Source organism: Phalacrocorax carbo, chromosome 1 (genome assembly GCF_963921805.1).
Source record: "Phalacrocorax carbo chromosome 1, bPhaCar2.1, whole genome shotgun sequence".
Classification (NCBI taxonomy): Eukaryota; Metazoa; Chordata; class Aves; order Suliformes; family Phalacrocoracidae; genus Phalacrocorax; species Phalacrocorax carbo.
The window spans coordinates 82032369-82046619 of NC_087513.1; the positions used below are offsets into that span (position 1 = coordinate 82032369).

The 14251-nt window shown below is 38.8% G+C and overlaps 1 protein-coding gene across 1 annotated transcript in view; it reads left to right on the forward strand.

Annotated features, from left to right (window-relative positions):
• ANO2 (anoctamin 2) overlaps window positions 1-14251 on the forward strand; it is a 201398-nt gene that overhangs the window by 150514 nt on the left and 36633 nt on the right. The window contains exons 15-16 of the mRNA XM_064437499.1: window positions 6730-6804; window positions 12314-12515. Coding sequence (XP_064293569.1) covers window positions 6730-6804; window positions 12314-12515 — 277 coding nt within the window. The remainder of the gene's footprint in view (window positions 1-6729; window positions 6805-12313; window positions 12516-14251) is intronic.

The following is a 14251-nucleotide window of genomic DNA, read 5'->3' on the forward strand; positions in this document are numbered from 1 at the left end:
GCCCTACCTGTCTATGTACGCTACATCTAATCATTATTTCCTGATATAGTCTAGGTACATGCTGTTGCTGCAGAGGGAAAATCAATAAGAAATATAGTTGCCATGTTTCAGCTTACCCTTATTCCAGCAGTACTGGCATGGTTGGGCAAATGGCCACATTCACTATGCCTTGGACAACTTTGATAAAAGATTTCAACTATGAACTGTAGCTCATATCTCAGTTCTTATTTAATTATCAGAGCTAGTTTTTACCAAGGTATTCATTGCATGCATGTGATACACATACACACACATATTTACGTGCGTGTGTGTATATATATGTCAAGTAGTATATATATACACATATATACACATACATATACTTTGAGAAAGTTCAGAATATAGTGTTAAGACTGACAAGGACTAGAAAGTACTTGGATTAGCAGATCCTTTCCTCCATTCTGCCAGCATGTCTGTTGACAGAGAAGAGGCTGGTCTCTCCTTTTCCACCAGGCTTCCTTGTGCTTCATGACTGGAAGTATGACCCTCACCTAACACAGTAACCATCACATCATATGTCTGGTCCTGTGGAAGGGATGTGCATGTGTGTATCTCGAGGCACAGGCACTTGGCTACTCACACATGTTTTCATAGGTTTTGTTATGTGAAAGGCCAAGTGAATGGCCTATGTCAGGGCTGTAGCCTGTGGGAGATTTGTTTCCCATCACATTGCAGCGGAAGAAACACAGCTGTGGGCTTGAATGATTGTTCCCGTTCTGACTGAGTGCTCTAAGCTAATAGAAAAGCCAAAAGGTGGCTTGATCACAGTCTGTAATAACCTACAGCCAAAACCAATATTCTGCCAGTAGATGCTCTTAACTGACAAAGTTGCAGCTAAATGCCAAGACTGGAAGATGCAGATAGGCAAATTCAGCCTGGAAATAAGCCATACATTTTCAATAGCTAGGACGATTAGCAATTGGAATGACCTAATCATGCTTGTGACTGGCTGTTCATCACAGTAATGCTCAAGCTGTGATTAGAGGTTTCTCTAAAAAGAATGTTAGTTAGAACACATTTATTAGCGTTATAGCAAAAATTTCCTCAAGGAAGTTCTGTGGTTACAAAGGAGACCAAGACTGGCTGGTTAACAATAGCTTGCTTAGCCTTAAATTCCATTAATTTCCATGATCCTGGTACTGAGCCTTGCACACACTTCTTATAGCTTTCTATTCTGCAAATGATTTAGAGTGTGTCCATTAAGCTCCACTGAAAGTTATCGGAGTGTCTGTGCTATTCTGTATGTTTCAAAGATGGTAAAAAGTTTCTAATTAAAGGTTTTGCAGTCCTTCAGCTGGCTCCAAATGAGCCTTGGCTGTTCGTTTTTCATGTGCAAGCCTGAAGCAGAACATTGTTCACAAAACAGAGCCATCTTTACTGTTATATGCCCTTACTGCTTTCTAAGTGAGAGGTGAAGGTAGAACGCCTAGGGAGACAGATTCAGACTGGGATAGACACAGACATTGGCAGATGCCCAGGGTGGCAGCAGTTTTGTCTTTCCTCTTAGAAGTTTGAGGCCCAGTAGTCCCTATTACAGACTGAAACAGTCCCATGAACTTGTCCAGAGTTTCTTAGCTGTAATTACCATTGTGAGCCACTGCAAGATCCCAGAAATGCTGATGTGTCTTGATTGTGCCCCCTTTTGTGTTGCCACCCTGGAATCCACTGTCTTCCAATATTGCCTGTTGCTGCAGGCTTTTTCTGGCTCTTAAGTTCTTTTAACCTCCAAATAGCTCTGAAGTATCCTTTTCTCCTTATCTTTGTCTTATTTCATGCCCAAAGTAAAATTATAGGGACCCTTTATTTCAGAAGAATCTCATTTCATTCCTTGTCTTGAGCCTGCAATACACATGTAAAATTTGGGGTGTTACTCAAATACAGAAAAGCTGTATTTGATACCCCAGTTCTTATTTCTAGATGCTCACTTGGACAGCACAGTTTTTAGCACAGTTATAAAAATTACATTTACTTGTTTGATGCTTCCTGGGCATACTTAGAGATGAACTTCTGGATTTTGTCATCAGAAATATAATTTTTGCAGCTTGTTGCTGTGCTAGCTGTGCAAGACCTTAGGAAGCCAGAGAGAGGGGTCCTGGATTCCCTTCTTCCCTGAGCATCGTTTACTAAGTTCCAGTCAATTATTGCGGCTCTGTGCAAGTCTAGTGAAGTCACTGGGGTTGCCCTGGTGCAACCACACCGAAGACACTGAATTTCAGAACTGGAGTTAGAAAGCAGGATGCAGAAGAAAGAAAGAATGTTGCTTTACTCCCCAAGTGCAGGTTGAGCTGGCATGGCTGATGGTTAGAAACACCTGCTTTGAGGATTTGTTCTCTTGTGGGAAAACATAAATAAATAACTGAAATACTTGTGATCTGAGCAAACTAGCTGTGTTTTAATTCACAGACAAACATAGAGCTGTTTTCACAAAGCCACTTGGTACTGTCCAAGTGCAGTATATTTCCAAATTTCCACAGCTCAGAGGCCCACCTGAGGATGCAGAGCTGCACATGTTGAATCTTTGCCATGTTAGGCAACTCATAAGGAAATAAACCATGCAGCAAAACCTAAGTGGTGTTTAATTGTATTTTTTTTCTTTTCTGATTTTTTGGTTAATTTTATTTTTTATTTTCTAACAGGAAAGAATTGTGTTCCTGCATGGAACACATTCAAAACCACATTAAAAATGAAAACAGGAATGCATCACTACACCCAGAATAACAACTATTTTCTCCTGCAATACAACTGGAAATACATCACCATGTTTAAAGAAACTGAAAGAAAGATTTTAAAATATATCTTTTAGTTTGTCTTGTTCACCACAAAAATAAAATCTCTATCATAAGGTTTTCTGTCTGCATATAAATATTTCCCTGCAGTACAATTTCTCCTGAGGAATATTCCACAGTGTAACATATCTGTCATTGAGATTGTTCTTCAGATGATCAGTTTCATCTTATTACATCAATAAATTCATACGCACCTTAGACCGCTCCAGATAGATTCCCTGCTTGCTTGGCTGAGTTTTCATCAATCTTCAGGAAAGCCTTCCCTGTCTGAAATGTAGGCAATGTTCTGTAATGCACATTATTGATTAGAATGGAATATGTGCTGTATCCTGTGAGAAATCTATGAATCAATTCCATGAAATCTATGAATCAACTTAGAATAAAGCACACTTGCTGCAGTGGGGAAATATAATATTTTGATTGCAGACAAGGTGTTCTTCATACCTCACAGTACAGTCTTTTAGCGGCTAGGTGGCACTATAGCCAGAGAGTAGAATCAGGTGCAACAGAAAATACCAAGTGAATTTACAGATTTGGTTTTCTTAACAAGAGCTGTAAGAGAAGGTAGCACTCAGCTGCCTACTATAATGATTCAAATTTCAGGATTTGCTTTGTGCCATGTATGCTGTCTAAGTAACTCAGTAATATTTTCATCAACCTTTTTCTTTGTTCTTATAATGTCATAGCAACTCAGGCATGTTGTTCAGATCTCCCTTTGGTTAAGTGCTACAGAGAATGGCAAATGAATGGCAAAATGACCTGAGGTTAAAGGAAACGCATGCGTGAAAGAGAAAGCTAACTAGATGGCATGCTGATCTTCTCTTCCTTCCTTTATCCATTTGACCTTTCCCATGCACACCCTCTCCTCTTCCTAATTTCACCTTTGTGTCATTCACTGCAAGAAAAGGTACCTCTGGGAAAGTGTGTGTAAGAAAGGGTAAAATGCTGCCTGGTAGCAAGAAGAGGGGAAGAAGTGTGAGAAACAGCCCTGTGAGCACCAGGGTGAGAGCAGGAGGTGGGGAGGAGCTGCTCAAGGTGCCCAAGCAGAGATTCCCCGGCAGCTTCTGGAGAGACCACAGTGGAGCAGAGATTCCCCTGCAGCCCATGGAGAGAGCCAGCATGGAGCAGATACCCACACTGCAGCCTGTGGAGGACGCCATGCCAGAGTGGGTATTTCCTGAAGGAACTGCAGCTCCTGGAGAGCCCACAGTGGTGCAGTTTTATCCAGAAGGACTGCAGCTCATGGAAGGACCCACACTGGAGCAGGGGAAGAGTGTAAGGAGAAAAGAATGGCAGAGAGGAGCTGTTACAGACTGACACCATAACCCACCATTCCCTATACTCCTGAATAACTTGGGGAGGGAAGTAGAGGAGTCAGGAATGAAGGACTGAACTTGGCCACGGGAAGAAGTTGGGAGGGAGGTGAAATGGAAGGAGTGTTTAGTTTTGTTTTTATTTCTTACCATCTGTATCTATTGTAAACAGTGATAATTTAAATTAATTTTCCCCAAGTCAAGTCTGGTTTGTCCATGATAGTAGTTGGTAAGTTATATTCCTGTCTTTACCTCAACTCACAAGCTTTTCATCATGATTTCTTTCCCCATCCTGTTGAGGAGGGAGAGTGAGATAGCAGCTGGGTGGGCATCTGGCAGCCAGACAAGGTCCACCCACCACAAGAGAAAGGACTGTTTTTGACCTGTTCAGCAAGGTAATATTTTTGGAGGTAGTCCATATTTCATTTAGTTATTCCCAGTAATAAATTGAAATTTTAAGAATTAGTTATGCTTCTAAATCTTTATTGCAGGAACTTATTTTACTGAACTCATCAAGCACAAAGTGTTTTTGAAAAGCAGTGATTTATGTAAAACAATTATTCAGGTACTAAACCTAGGGCTTCCAAAATGATGGGTCATACTAGATGTCATGGTGTTCTTAACACACATGCTGAGATTAAAGAGGTCAGATACTCTAATATCTGCAGACCTTAAACTTTCCTGAAGTTGGGACCCTTAAACAGATTCATCCTAATGTCTCTTAATGCTTAAAAATGTAGGCTTAGGCACACCTTAGATTCTGATATTCATTTCTAAATATACATCTCAGTCATTGCTCCTCCATTTTCCTAGTTTTTCTTCTTCTTTCCTGTAACCATCCAGTATCCAAAATTCTTACTGCTAGAGAGATTTTTGAAGTAATTTTCTTGGTCATTTTTGCCTCCTCCTGCCTCTTTCCACCTCAGTATGGTTATAAAAGATTTTCTTCTTTCCTTTAACTGCTTTGGCTAGCATTAACTCATTTTGCTCTTTTGCTTGTTTAGTGTTTTTTCCCCTAGTGAAATTGTTAGACATGGTGTCCTTCAGGCCTTCTTGGAGTATAATCACGTAGACCTTCTTATGTCCTGTATAATTGCTAAGTGGTAAAGCCAAAATGAAATGAAATGCATCTGTGCTTTCACATAAATGTTTTTTAAAGTAGCCTTCCAGCTAAATGATAGACTCCATTTATGTACTGTATGGAGTATTTATGTACTGCATACATGGGGCCAAATTATTTGTGCTTCTGCTTGGGTTTGCTATGGCCCAGTCCTGCCAGCATTCTCCCAAAGGAGACACGCTTAACTTCTCTGTTTGAACAGCTGAGCTGAGAAGAAGGGATGCTGAGTAATACTGCTTCCCACAGTGTTTGAGGCACCACCACAATGGCAATGGATGCATAGACAGGATCATGTCTTCAGTCTAATTCCACATCCTAGTAAACTCCATGAGAAAAATCACGGCTGCGTTTCTGCACTTGGAGTATATACTGTACTCCTAGTGCTACTTTGAGAAAGCCTTTTACAAAGGCATAACAGTCCCAGATTTTTACTTTTACCTGAACACAATTGTGCCTTAGAAATTATTTATCTGAAACCCTTGATCTGAATTCTAATCTGATTTAAATTGATTTAAATTCAGAATAACTCTGGGTTAGTTCCAATGTAAATGAAGTACTAGTCCATGGGATAGCTATGGTGGTTCACAGAAATGCAAAGAGCAGCTGGCTCTGTGTCCTTAGTTAATTTGATTATATTGTTTTAGTTTAACTTAAACAAAGTAATGACCTTATTATTATTTTAATAAACCTATTTTGAGAGGAGGGAGTCATATTTCTTATATATATCCACTTTCAAATATCTTCTTTAGATGTACACGTTGCTAGAGATGGAGTTAGGTTTGTGTAGGGAGAATAAAAGCATACTAGACTTCACTGATCAGAGTTGCTTTAAATTATGTAATGAAGAAAGAGATGCTGTTTGCACATGAAGAAAACAAGGCTGGCAGCAGAGATCACAGAGGGGGCTTGCCTTTGTAGTTTCTCTATTCTGTAGACCAAGTACCAGGGGAAGGACTATGTTGTCTTTATAAGAACTGTCTTAGGGGCCATATTTGGCTAAGGTAACCATTAGTCAAAAAAATCTGTGTTCAGTGGTAGTAAGCATTCTTTTCATGATTTCTGTCTCCAGCACTATTCTTCTGAAGTTTTACAAGAAGCAATTGAAAATAAATGGTTGAATCTTGATTTCCCTAAATGTAAATTAAGGCGAATCTCAGGGCTTTCTCCTGATAGTATGAAATTTAGTAACAGCTGAATACGTTTTTTCAAATATTAAAATCATAGTTATGTATGTTATTTTCTGATGTTTGCCAACATTTTCTGTATGTCTTATTTATCCTCTTACTCTCTTTTCTCTCAAATTAAAGCCTGCTTTAAAATATCAGTGTTACAAATCTTATAATCGTCTTAAAAACTACAACAGGAGTAGGGGAATTGAGAATGTTTTTCAATAACAGATCTTACAACCTATAGTATTTGCTATTGTACAGTTCTGTAATGTCTGTTATTTTATCTTTGTGTTTTGTCACAGGATGAAAAGGAGAAGCTGACATGGAGTGACCGTATGCCTGGTTATGCAGCAAACTTTGGATTGATTTTATTTATGGTAATATAATCTGCATTTCTCCACATTTTTTAGGTATGAGGAACTTTGCAATGAGCATCTTCAGTGGAATCCTGAATTGCTGTTCAAAGATGCTAAAAATCAGAAGAAAGCTAGGGTTATAACCTACAGCTTGTGAGAAATGTGTGTCCTGCTAGAAGACTCATAGAACTCAATGCCTACCTCCAGCTCTATTCTCTTTTTCCAAAGGCTGCTTATGAAAGGGCTGTTGGGCGGATGACTTCTTGTAATGACAGCAGCTCATTACTAGATGCTGTCTCTCCCACAGGGTTTCTGCTCCATCCTCCATTATCTGATGAAGGGAAGCCCACTGTGTATTTGCTTGTGTGCACAGTATTGTATATGATCTGTCAGGATGACGTTCAGAAGTGTTGAGCCTACTGAATAGATGACATACAGCTGAAATAAATCTGTTCCTGAGAAGTATCTGTCCAACACACATTTAGGGGTAGACTGTACTGTAGTTGAGGAAGACCATGGTGTACCATCCTCACTTGAGAAAAAGAATAAGGTGTATACTGTAAAGTGTGGACACTGCTGTCCTAGCAAAATTTCCAGCAGATCATAAACACATCATCAAGCCGCTAGACTTTGTAAACAGCAATAGGAAAGCCTGGCTAATAAACCTTAATTTACATTGTCAACGATCCCATTATCTCTCTGGTTACGGAAATTACAGAATGAAACCATGTATTCACATCTAGAGCCAGTATGAAACGGCAATGAAGTAGACTGTTTTTCACCACAGGAGCATCTGACATGGGAAATTTACTTACGGACTAAGTTATTTTAAAACACCTAAGTGTATTTCTAATATACTAGAATTTGCATATACCGCAACAGATGTCCTGTGAAAATTTTATTTCTTCTTCTGACGATCAAAAATATTTTATATCCAAACTTAAGTAATTTAAAATCTGCATTTTTCTAAATATCTGTATTTATATTCATAACTATATATATTTGTGAAGATGTACATATTTTATATTAAGTATATTTTCTGTACATATTAGGTGTGTGATTCATGTGTATATTGAGTGAGTTTATCGTCTTGAGGTGATACAAAGCGTTTGGTTTTTAGACAGAACCTCTAACTGGCATATCTTCGGACTTTGCTTAAAGCAGAGTATATGGAGTATACTCTCGGCATATAGCTTTGGTGTAGCTTTTACAAGCCATTCTTCTGCAGACAAGGTGCTTACATATGTTCTTGACTTTAACTACATGTTTAAATCTCCCCTAAGCATGAGCTTAAGTGCTTTCCTGAGTCACAGACTATGTGTTACGCTCTCTGCTTACTGTAACGTCTCAGAGAGATTTACAAAGGTAAAATGTATGGCTCCAAGTCTTCAACTTCTGTTAGTGACTAGTGGAACTATACTGGCTTTCATCATTTGGAGAAGTGACCACAATGATTTTTTTAGACTATTTTGAGCATTAATAAGATGTAAGCACCTACAGGAGACAACCTACAAACCATGCATGAAATTCAAGTCAGCTCTTGATGAGGGAGAGCCAGTTCTGCTTTCCCATGTGGAGATTACAATCTACTCTTTACTGTATGTAATGGTTCTTTTTTTCTGCTAGATTAGTTAAACAGGAATTGGAAACACCGGACTAAAGTTTGCTGTCAGCCTGTGCAATAGTATTGCACTGAGGAAACTAAATTGGTCTTATCTACCTCCATTACTATTATTCGCAGAGACTAGTTTCTTTAGCTGTAGGCACTACGTAATAGGTGATGAAATCTTGAATTTACATGTTGCGTGTGCACATACACAATGCACAGATATAGGAGACTCAGACACATATACACACATACATGTGCTGCAATTTCTAGTGCTGTAGAAGGGACTGTTGACTTCTTAATACTACCTTTTCCAGGCCCAAAGGTTCTGGTGGCACAAACCCAAAGGTATCTTCCATTAAATCATCTACGTTGCTGTAGAATGATGCTGATGTGTTCTGTCACTCCTTCCCCCAGCCTTACATGCCATACTCTCCTGAATGATTCTTGCAGCTTTTAACAGTTTTCTTATTGTAAAAACTTTTCTCTTTATTTTTCATTTGCATATTCACTTTTGAGAACCCTCTTTCAAGAACTGTGTTATATTTTCTTTCTGGCTTTTCTCCTGTCTTTCCTAAGCTAGGTATGCTGTTTGTTTCTTTAAAAGTGCAGGTTGAAAAAAAATGTCAGGTTTGGTTCTCTTGCCCAATTGGTCTTGGTGTTATACACCACCAAATAATTCCAAGGATTATTTACAGATGCTGAAGCATTTACAGGTGCTTCAAAATCTGGTCATAGGTCTTTTGTTGTACAGAAAGCCTCACGTGACTGCTGAGGAGGCAGAAGATCCAACCTTGATTTACACAATATCTTTTGCAGGGATTTTAGAACAGAATTTCACAAGTCTTATTTGCCCAGTAAGACCAGTGGTAGCAGGAGGTCTAGGCTGAGCTGGACATATACAAGTCTGGCTTGTGTGTGATGAGTAATAACATATGTCACAGTTTAGAAACTCCTCATTTAGAAGGTACATGTTGGGGTGAAGATTTCTGAGTATGTGATGCAAATGTTGGTGGCTGCTGGAAGAGAACAGGAGGGCATGGAGGAATTCCATCACTGGAGCCTTTCTCTGGGTTCATTGAGTATTGTCCTATTCTTACTCACATGGCATAATACTTTAGAATAACTCCACTGGGGAACTAAAAAACTATTTGGACATTAAACTGTTATGCTACTTGGATGAAGGTATCAGTCTAGCCCACGGGGTTTTATAGCTTCCTTCTCAGATCTAGTATGCTTTCCTGTTTGTCTTCATTCATACCAGGCTCAGTAGGTGACCTTTTCTGCAGCCAATTTTCACATCTGTTTCTAAGCAATTGAGTCCTTGACAGACTAGTTTAGATATTCGGTGAAGAAACTGTCTGCCATAATAGGGGATAGAACTGGCTAGATGAAAAGTTGACAATGACAACAAAACGCAAAGTAAGCTCCTGGATAAAAGGTGGCCATCTGATCTGGTATGTGGACAAAAGAGGTATTCTAAGGAAAGGGAGAAATGCTGTGAAGATACAGGAACCACTCCCTCTCAGTGACTGTCTGGGGAGTGAGAAGTATGCTCTCAGTTACTGTACAGTCCTACAAGCCCTGCTCGATTTTCTCTTGTTGCTGAATCCACAGATAATGAAGACTCCTAAAGGAATGTTTTTCCATCTGCATCTAAGCACATGTTTAAAAACAGCTGGGCAACTGAGGCGTTTCTGAAGCTCTGGTGCTTTTGCAAAACCAGCATGTTTTTTCTTTAAACAAATAAAACATATTTTTCAGGTAACTTTGTGTAACTTGCTATGGCACTGCATGAATTGACAAGGCTAGAATAGTGCAAGCGTCTGATAGTATCTCATCCTCTGGTAATCTTTGCTATGGATCAATTAAATCCTTTGGTCAGGTTTAAGAGTTTGCTATTCAACTTCCATGACCTGAAATTTCCTCTTTCTCTGTTTAGTGATGACTCTTCTTCCTGTACTGTTAAGATACCATTTCCAAGTGGAAGCTTGTGATGGAGACAGATGTCTATGGAGGCCCAGAGAGGTCTTTACCTCCAGAAAGATACATACAAGTTTACTTCGCTATTTTTCCTTGTTCACCATAATAGTAAAAATTTCAAAGAAATCCACAGGGGAAAGAAACAGAAATAGAGTGTTTGGAAGGTGATTAAGAGGAAGGAATCTGTGACCCAAACTGACAAAATGAAAACAGCTGAAAGTGACTATAGAGGTAGAAGGTGAATTGGATTACGGCCAGGTGTTGCTTTATTGTTTTCTCTTCTTTATTGGGGTTATTATTCTACTGTCGTGATCACTTCTGTAGTGGGCAAGTTAGGTAAAAGTTCTAATCCTTGTGTTCCTGCACCACTTCTGTCACAGCAAGAGCTGCAGGTAGTTCAACATGATCAAATTTTTGTCTGCATGTTTGGTAGGTAAGTCAAAAGAAAAAGACAAAAATAAGCAGAAAAATTAGAGCGGTTTTCTCCACACAATGAAAACTACAGAAGGAAAGGAAATAATATTTTATGCCATTTGAAACATCTCCTTTTGAAGTGTTTCATGTTTAGACTTTTTTCTTTAGACCAGTTATTGAATGAAAAATATTAGCATGAAACAAAAACTCTTCACCTGTATTTGATTTAAAATAGCTAAAACAATTCTTTATTTCTTTAAAAAGTCAAAATTAGATGTTTTACTTGATGTAACACTTTATTACTGCTTTCTCACAAAACATATTTGTGAATTTCATCTGATATCTTCATGAGTCTCTCTAAATAGTTATTTTTTAGTAAGTTTACTAGTTCTCTGTTAAAACTAAATGTGGCCAGTTTTCATTTTCAACCTTGAATATAGCTCTGATTCTTGTTCTGGTTCTTTTGCAAAAGTACTTTTCATAAGACAACCTTCCTCTGCATACAGGAATTCAATAAACTATTGCTAGATCTTTAAAATTAATGGCTAAATTTCCTTAAACCTGCATCGTGAATCTGGGCCCCTAGGCCCATTGAAATAACTGCAATAGTCTAATCTTTCACATTTAGGTAGTCTCTTTCATCTGAGGATCTCAAGAGGTTTCACCTAAAATAATGAATGTACATTGGAATTCTTGCCAAAGGCAAAAATGAAAGAGAAAAATGTACCCTCTCCCCCTTTCCTGCCATGGCTATGAAAATTTGCTGGGTTTTTATTGCTATTTTATTGATTTATTTTATTTTTTTAATTGTGGGGTGTGTTTTTTGCAACCAGAATACCAGAGCCCTGTGAAATTCAAATTCTTCTTGTGGGAACTTGACCTTAAGTAGCACGGCTGACTTTCTTCATCTCATGGGTCAAAGCTAGCGCATGAAGAGTGGCAGGATATCAGCTCATTTCTGGGACAGAAATGTAAAGTGAATCCCTAGTAATACTGTTTAGGTCACTCTTAAAAGAATAATAACGGGGGAAACTTATATTTCTTTAACTTCTGGCAAGAGTTGAGCAAACACAACTGGCGAGTAGGGTGCTAGTTCCGCTGTGCAAAGGTAAAACTGTTTCAGCCAGTAAAGCCTATTTACTCGACTGCACACACTTGAGGGCCTTAGGTTCAGATGGCTTGGACAGATCACCAGATAAAGGACCTTGCTTAATACCTGCATTTGAACCCGAGCTACCTGAGTTTCACCAGTATTGCATGAATAATGTGTGGAGCTTTAATCAGAGAGTACATGAACATCCTCAGGAACTGTTGTGCCAATTCAGTGTTCTGCATCCATTTTTTTCATTATGTCACTGTTCAAGAGTTTTGAATTGTCACATTTTTAATTTGATTATCCCTGTATTATTGTTGCTTTAAGAAATAACAACACAATACCAAGTTATGGAACAAACCTGGCATTTCAGTCAAAGCTTCTGTTTAAATGCTTTCAAACTTGAACTAATCTATCTGTACATTTCTTTGCAGATTATGCTGACGTTTTCAGCAGTATTTGGTGTGATTGTATACCGAATCACAACAGCAGCAGCTTTGTCGTTCAGCACAAATGAGACAACCAGGTCAAATGTTCGGGTGACTGTGACTGCAACTGCTGTCATCATAAACCTCGTTGTGATACTTATACTTGATGAAATTTATGGAGCTGTTGCGAAATGGCTGACAGAAATTGGTAAAACTATCTCACCACATTCCTCATTAGTATGTTGCATGTATTGACATGAGAGTATGCAAGGAGGTTCTACAGGAATATTTCCCACTGCAGAGTGCCAGTGAAAATATTCAGGCCTATGGGGTAAGACGCTCAGACATGCCTCTGTGAACTAGGGATCTACGCCACAACATGCAGTGTGCTACTAATAGGACTAATTAGCCTGGCCATAATGCCATGTTAACACAGCTGTGCTATTTACAGGATCTCAGCTGGTATTTCTGCATTTCACTGGCTCTGTGCCATGATCCACTTATCTAGAGCTGTTTGAGAATTTTTGACCTGGTATGTATTTTGATATATATATCTTTACCTCTAGGAGCTTTGTTTACTGAAAGTCATTGGGTTGTTTCAAAGATGTTGCTGGCTTTGGCAAAGTTACAGTGGCTGATGCTTACCATGTTATTTTGCTAATGTGATTTTTGCCAGATCCTTACCACTCAAAAAACTTTTTTGCCATTCAAAGGGCATGTCTGGACTGGAATTTTTTATAATAATACCTATTTCAGTTAGGGGTTGTTTTTAACGTCATTAGATTGTTACAAGCCTGGTAATATATTTAAGTCTTTTGACTACTATAAGGGCTTAGGATAGAATTTGGTTTTGCTGTATACATTAGGCCAAAGTTATTTACTAATAGGGGTTTAGGCTGGGGTTTTGTTTTGTTAAATAAATCAGGCCAAAGTTGTTTACTGATAGGGCCCTAGCATGAGATTCTTATAGCTGTCATTAAGTACTGTTTCCCATGTTTTTATACATCACATCTAATTCTAGATGCTTCGAAGTCTAGGAACATAAAGTCAATGATTCAAAACACTGAAAATCAATCAGCAACCACAGATGCCTTTAACTGTAGCAAGCGTTCTACCTGTCAATTTTGGGCATCTAAATGTAAGCATCCAAACTGACACTTTTTGACAATCGGAGCCTGACCCATTGTGAAGAGTTCCCCTTAGGAACTCTTAAGATTTGTGTTTCTTATTCTCACTTTCTCAAAATGCTCTCAAAGTCACAAGTGAAAATGTCTCTCTTGGTCCTATTTTTTGAAGGACACCATCAACTAAAGTTTTGTAGCTGTCATAACAGAGGTCCAATCCTGAATTTTTGAAATACGGTCCTGTGGTTTTACCAGTAAGGATGGCCTGATAGTTTAGATTAAATTTGTAAAGTATTTGAAAGGAATTAAGACAAAGCAATTAATTTTCACAGAATGCCACCATATGGGGTTAATTTGTTTGTTTATTTCTGGTTTGCGCCAGGCTTTGGGCAGAATATAGCAGGGTTACACAGATGAACTGTTCTAGCAGCGTAAGGAAGCTCAGGCTTACTGTCCAGGCCAAAACTGTACCCAGATTTTCAGCTTTCATATAACTGACAGGCTGCTAACTGTGTGTGACCTGATCAATTCTGTTCACTGCACCTGCCCAGGTAAGAAAGGGCACAACTATTAAGGCATGACACTGCTGTATGGGAAGAGTAGGGAGAGGTGAAGGTGAGGCTTCTCGTTTCTGGCAGTTTCTAGGCAAAAGTTGGGAAGTGCAAGCCACTACCATTGCCTCTCTGGGGGAAGCGCAGAAGGGAAATCTCTCCCTTTGTAATGTCTGCCAGCCTGAACTGTGAAAGAAACAAGAATTTCTTACTTGCTGATTATTTTTCCCCTGTCACTTTGCATTTAATTTTAATCCTGCTCTCTTTAT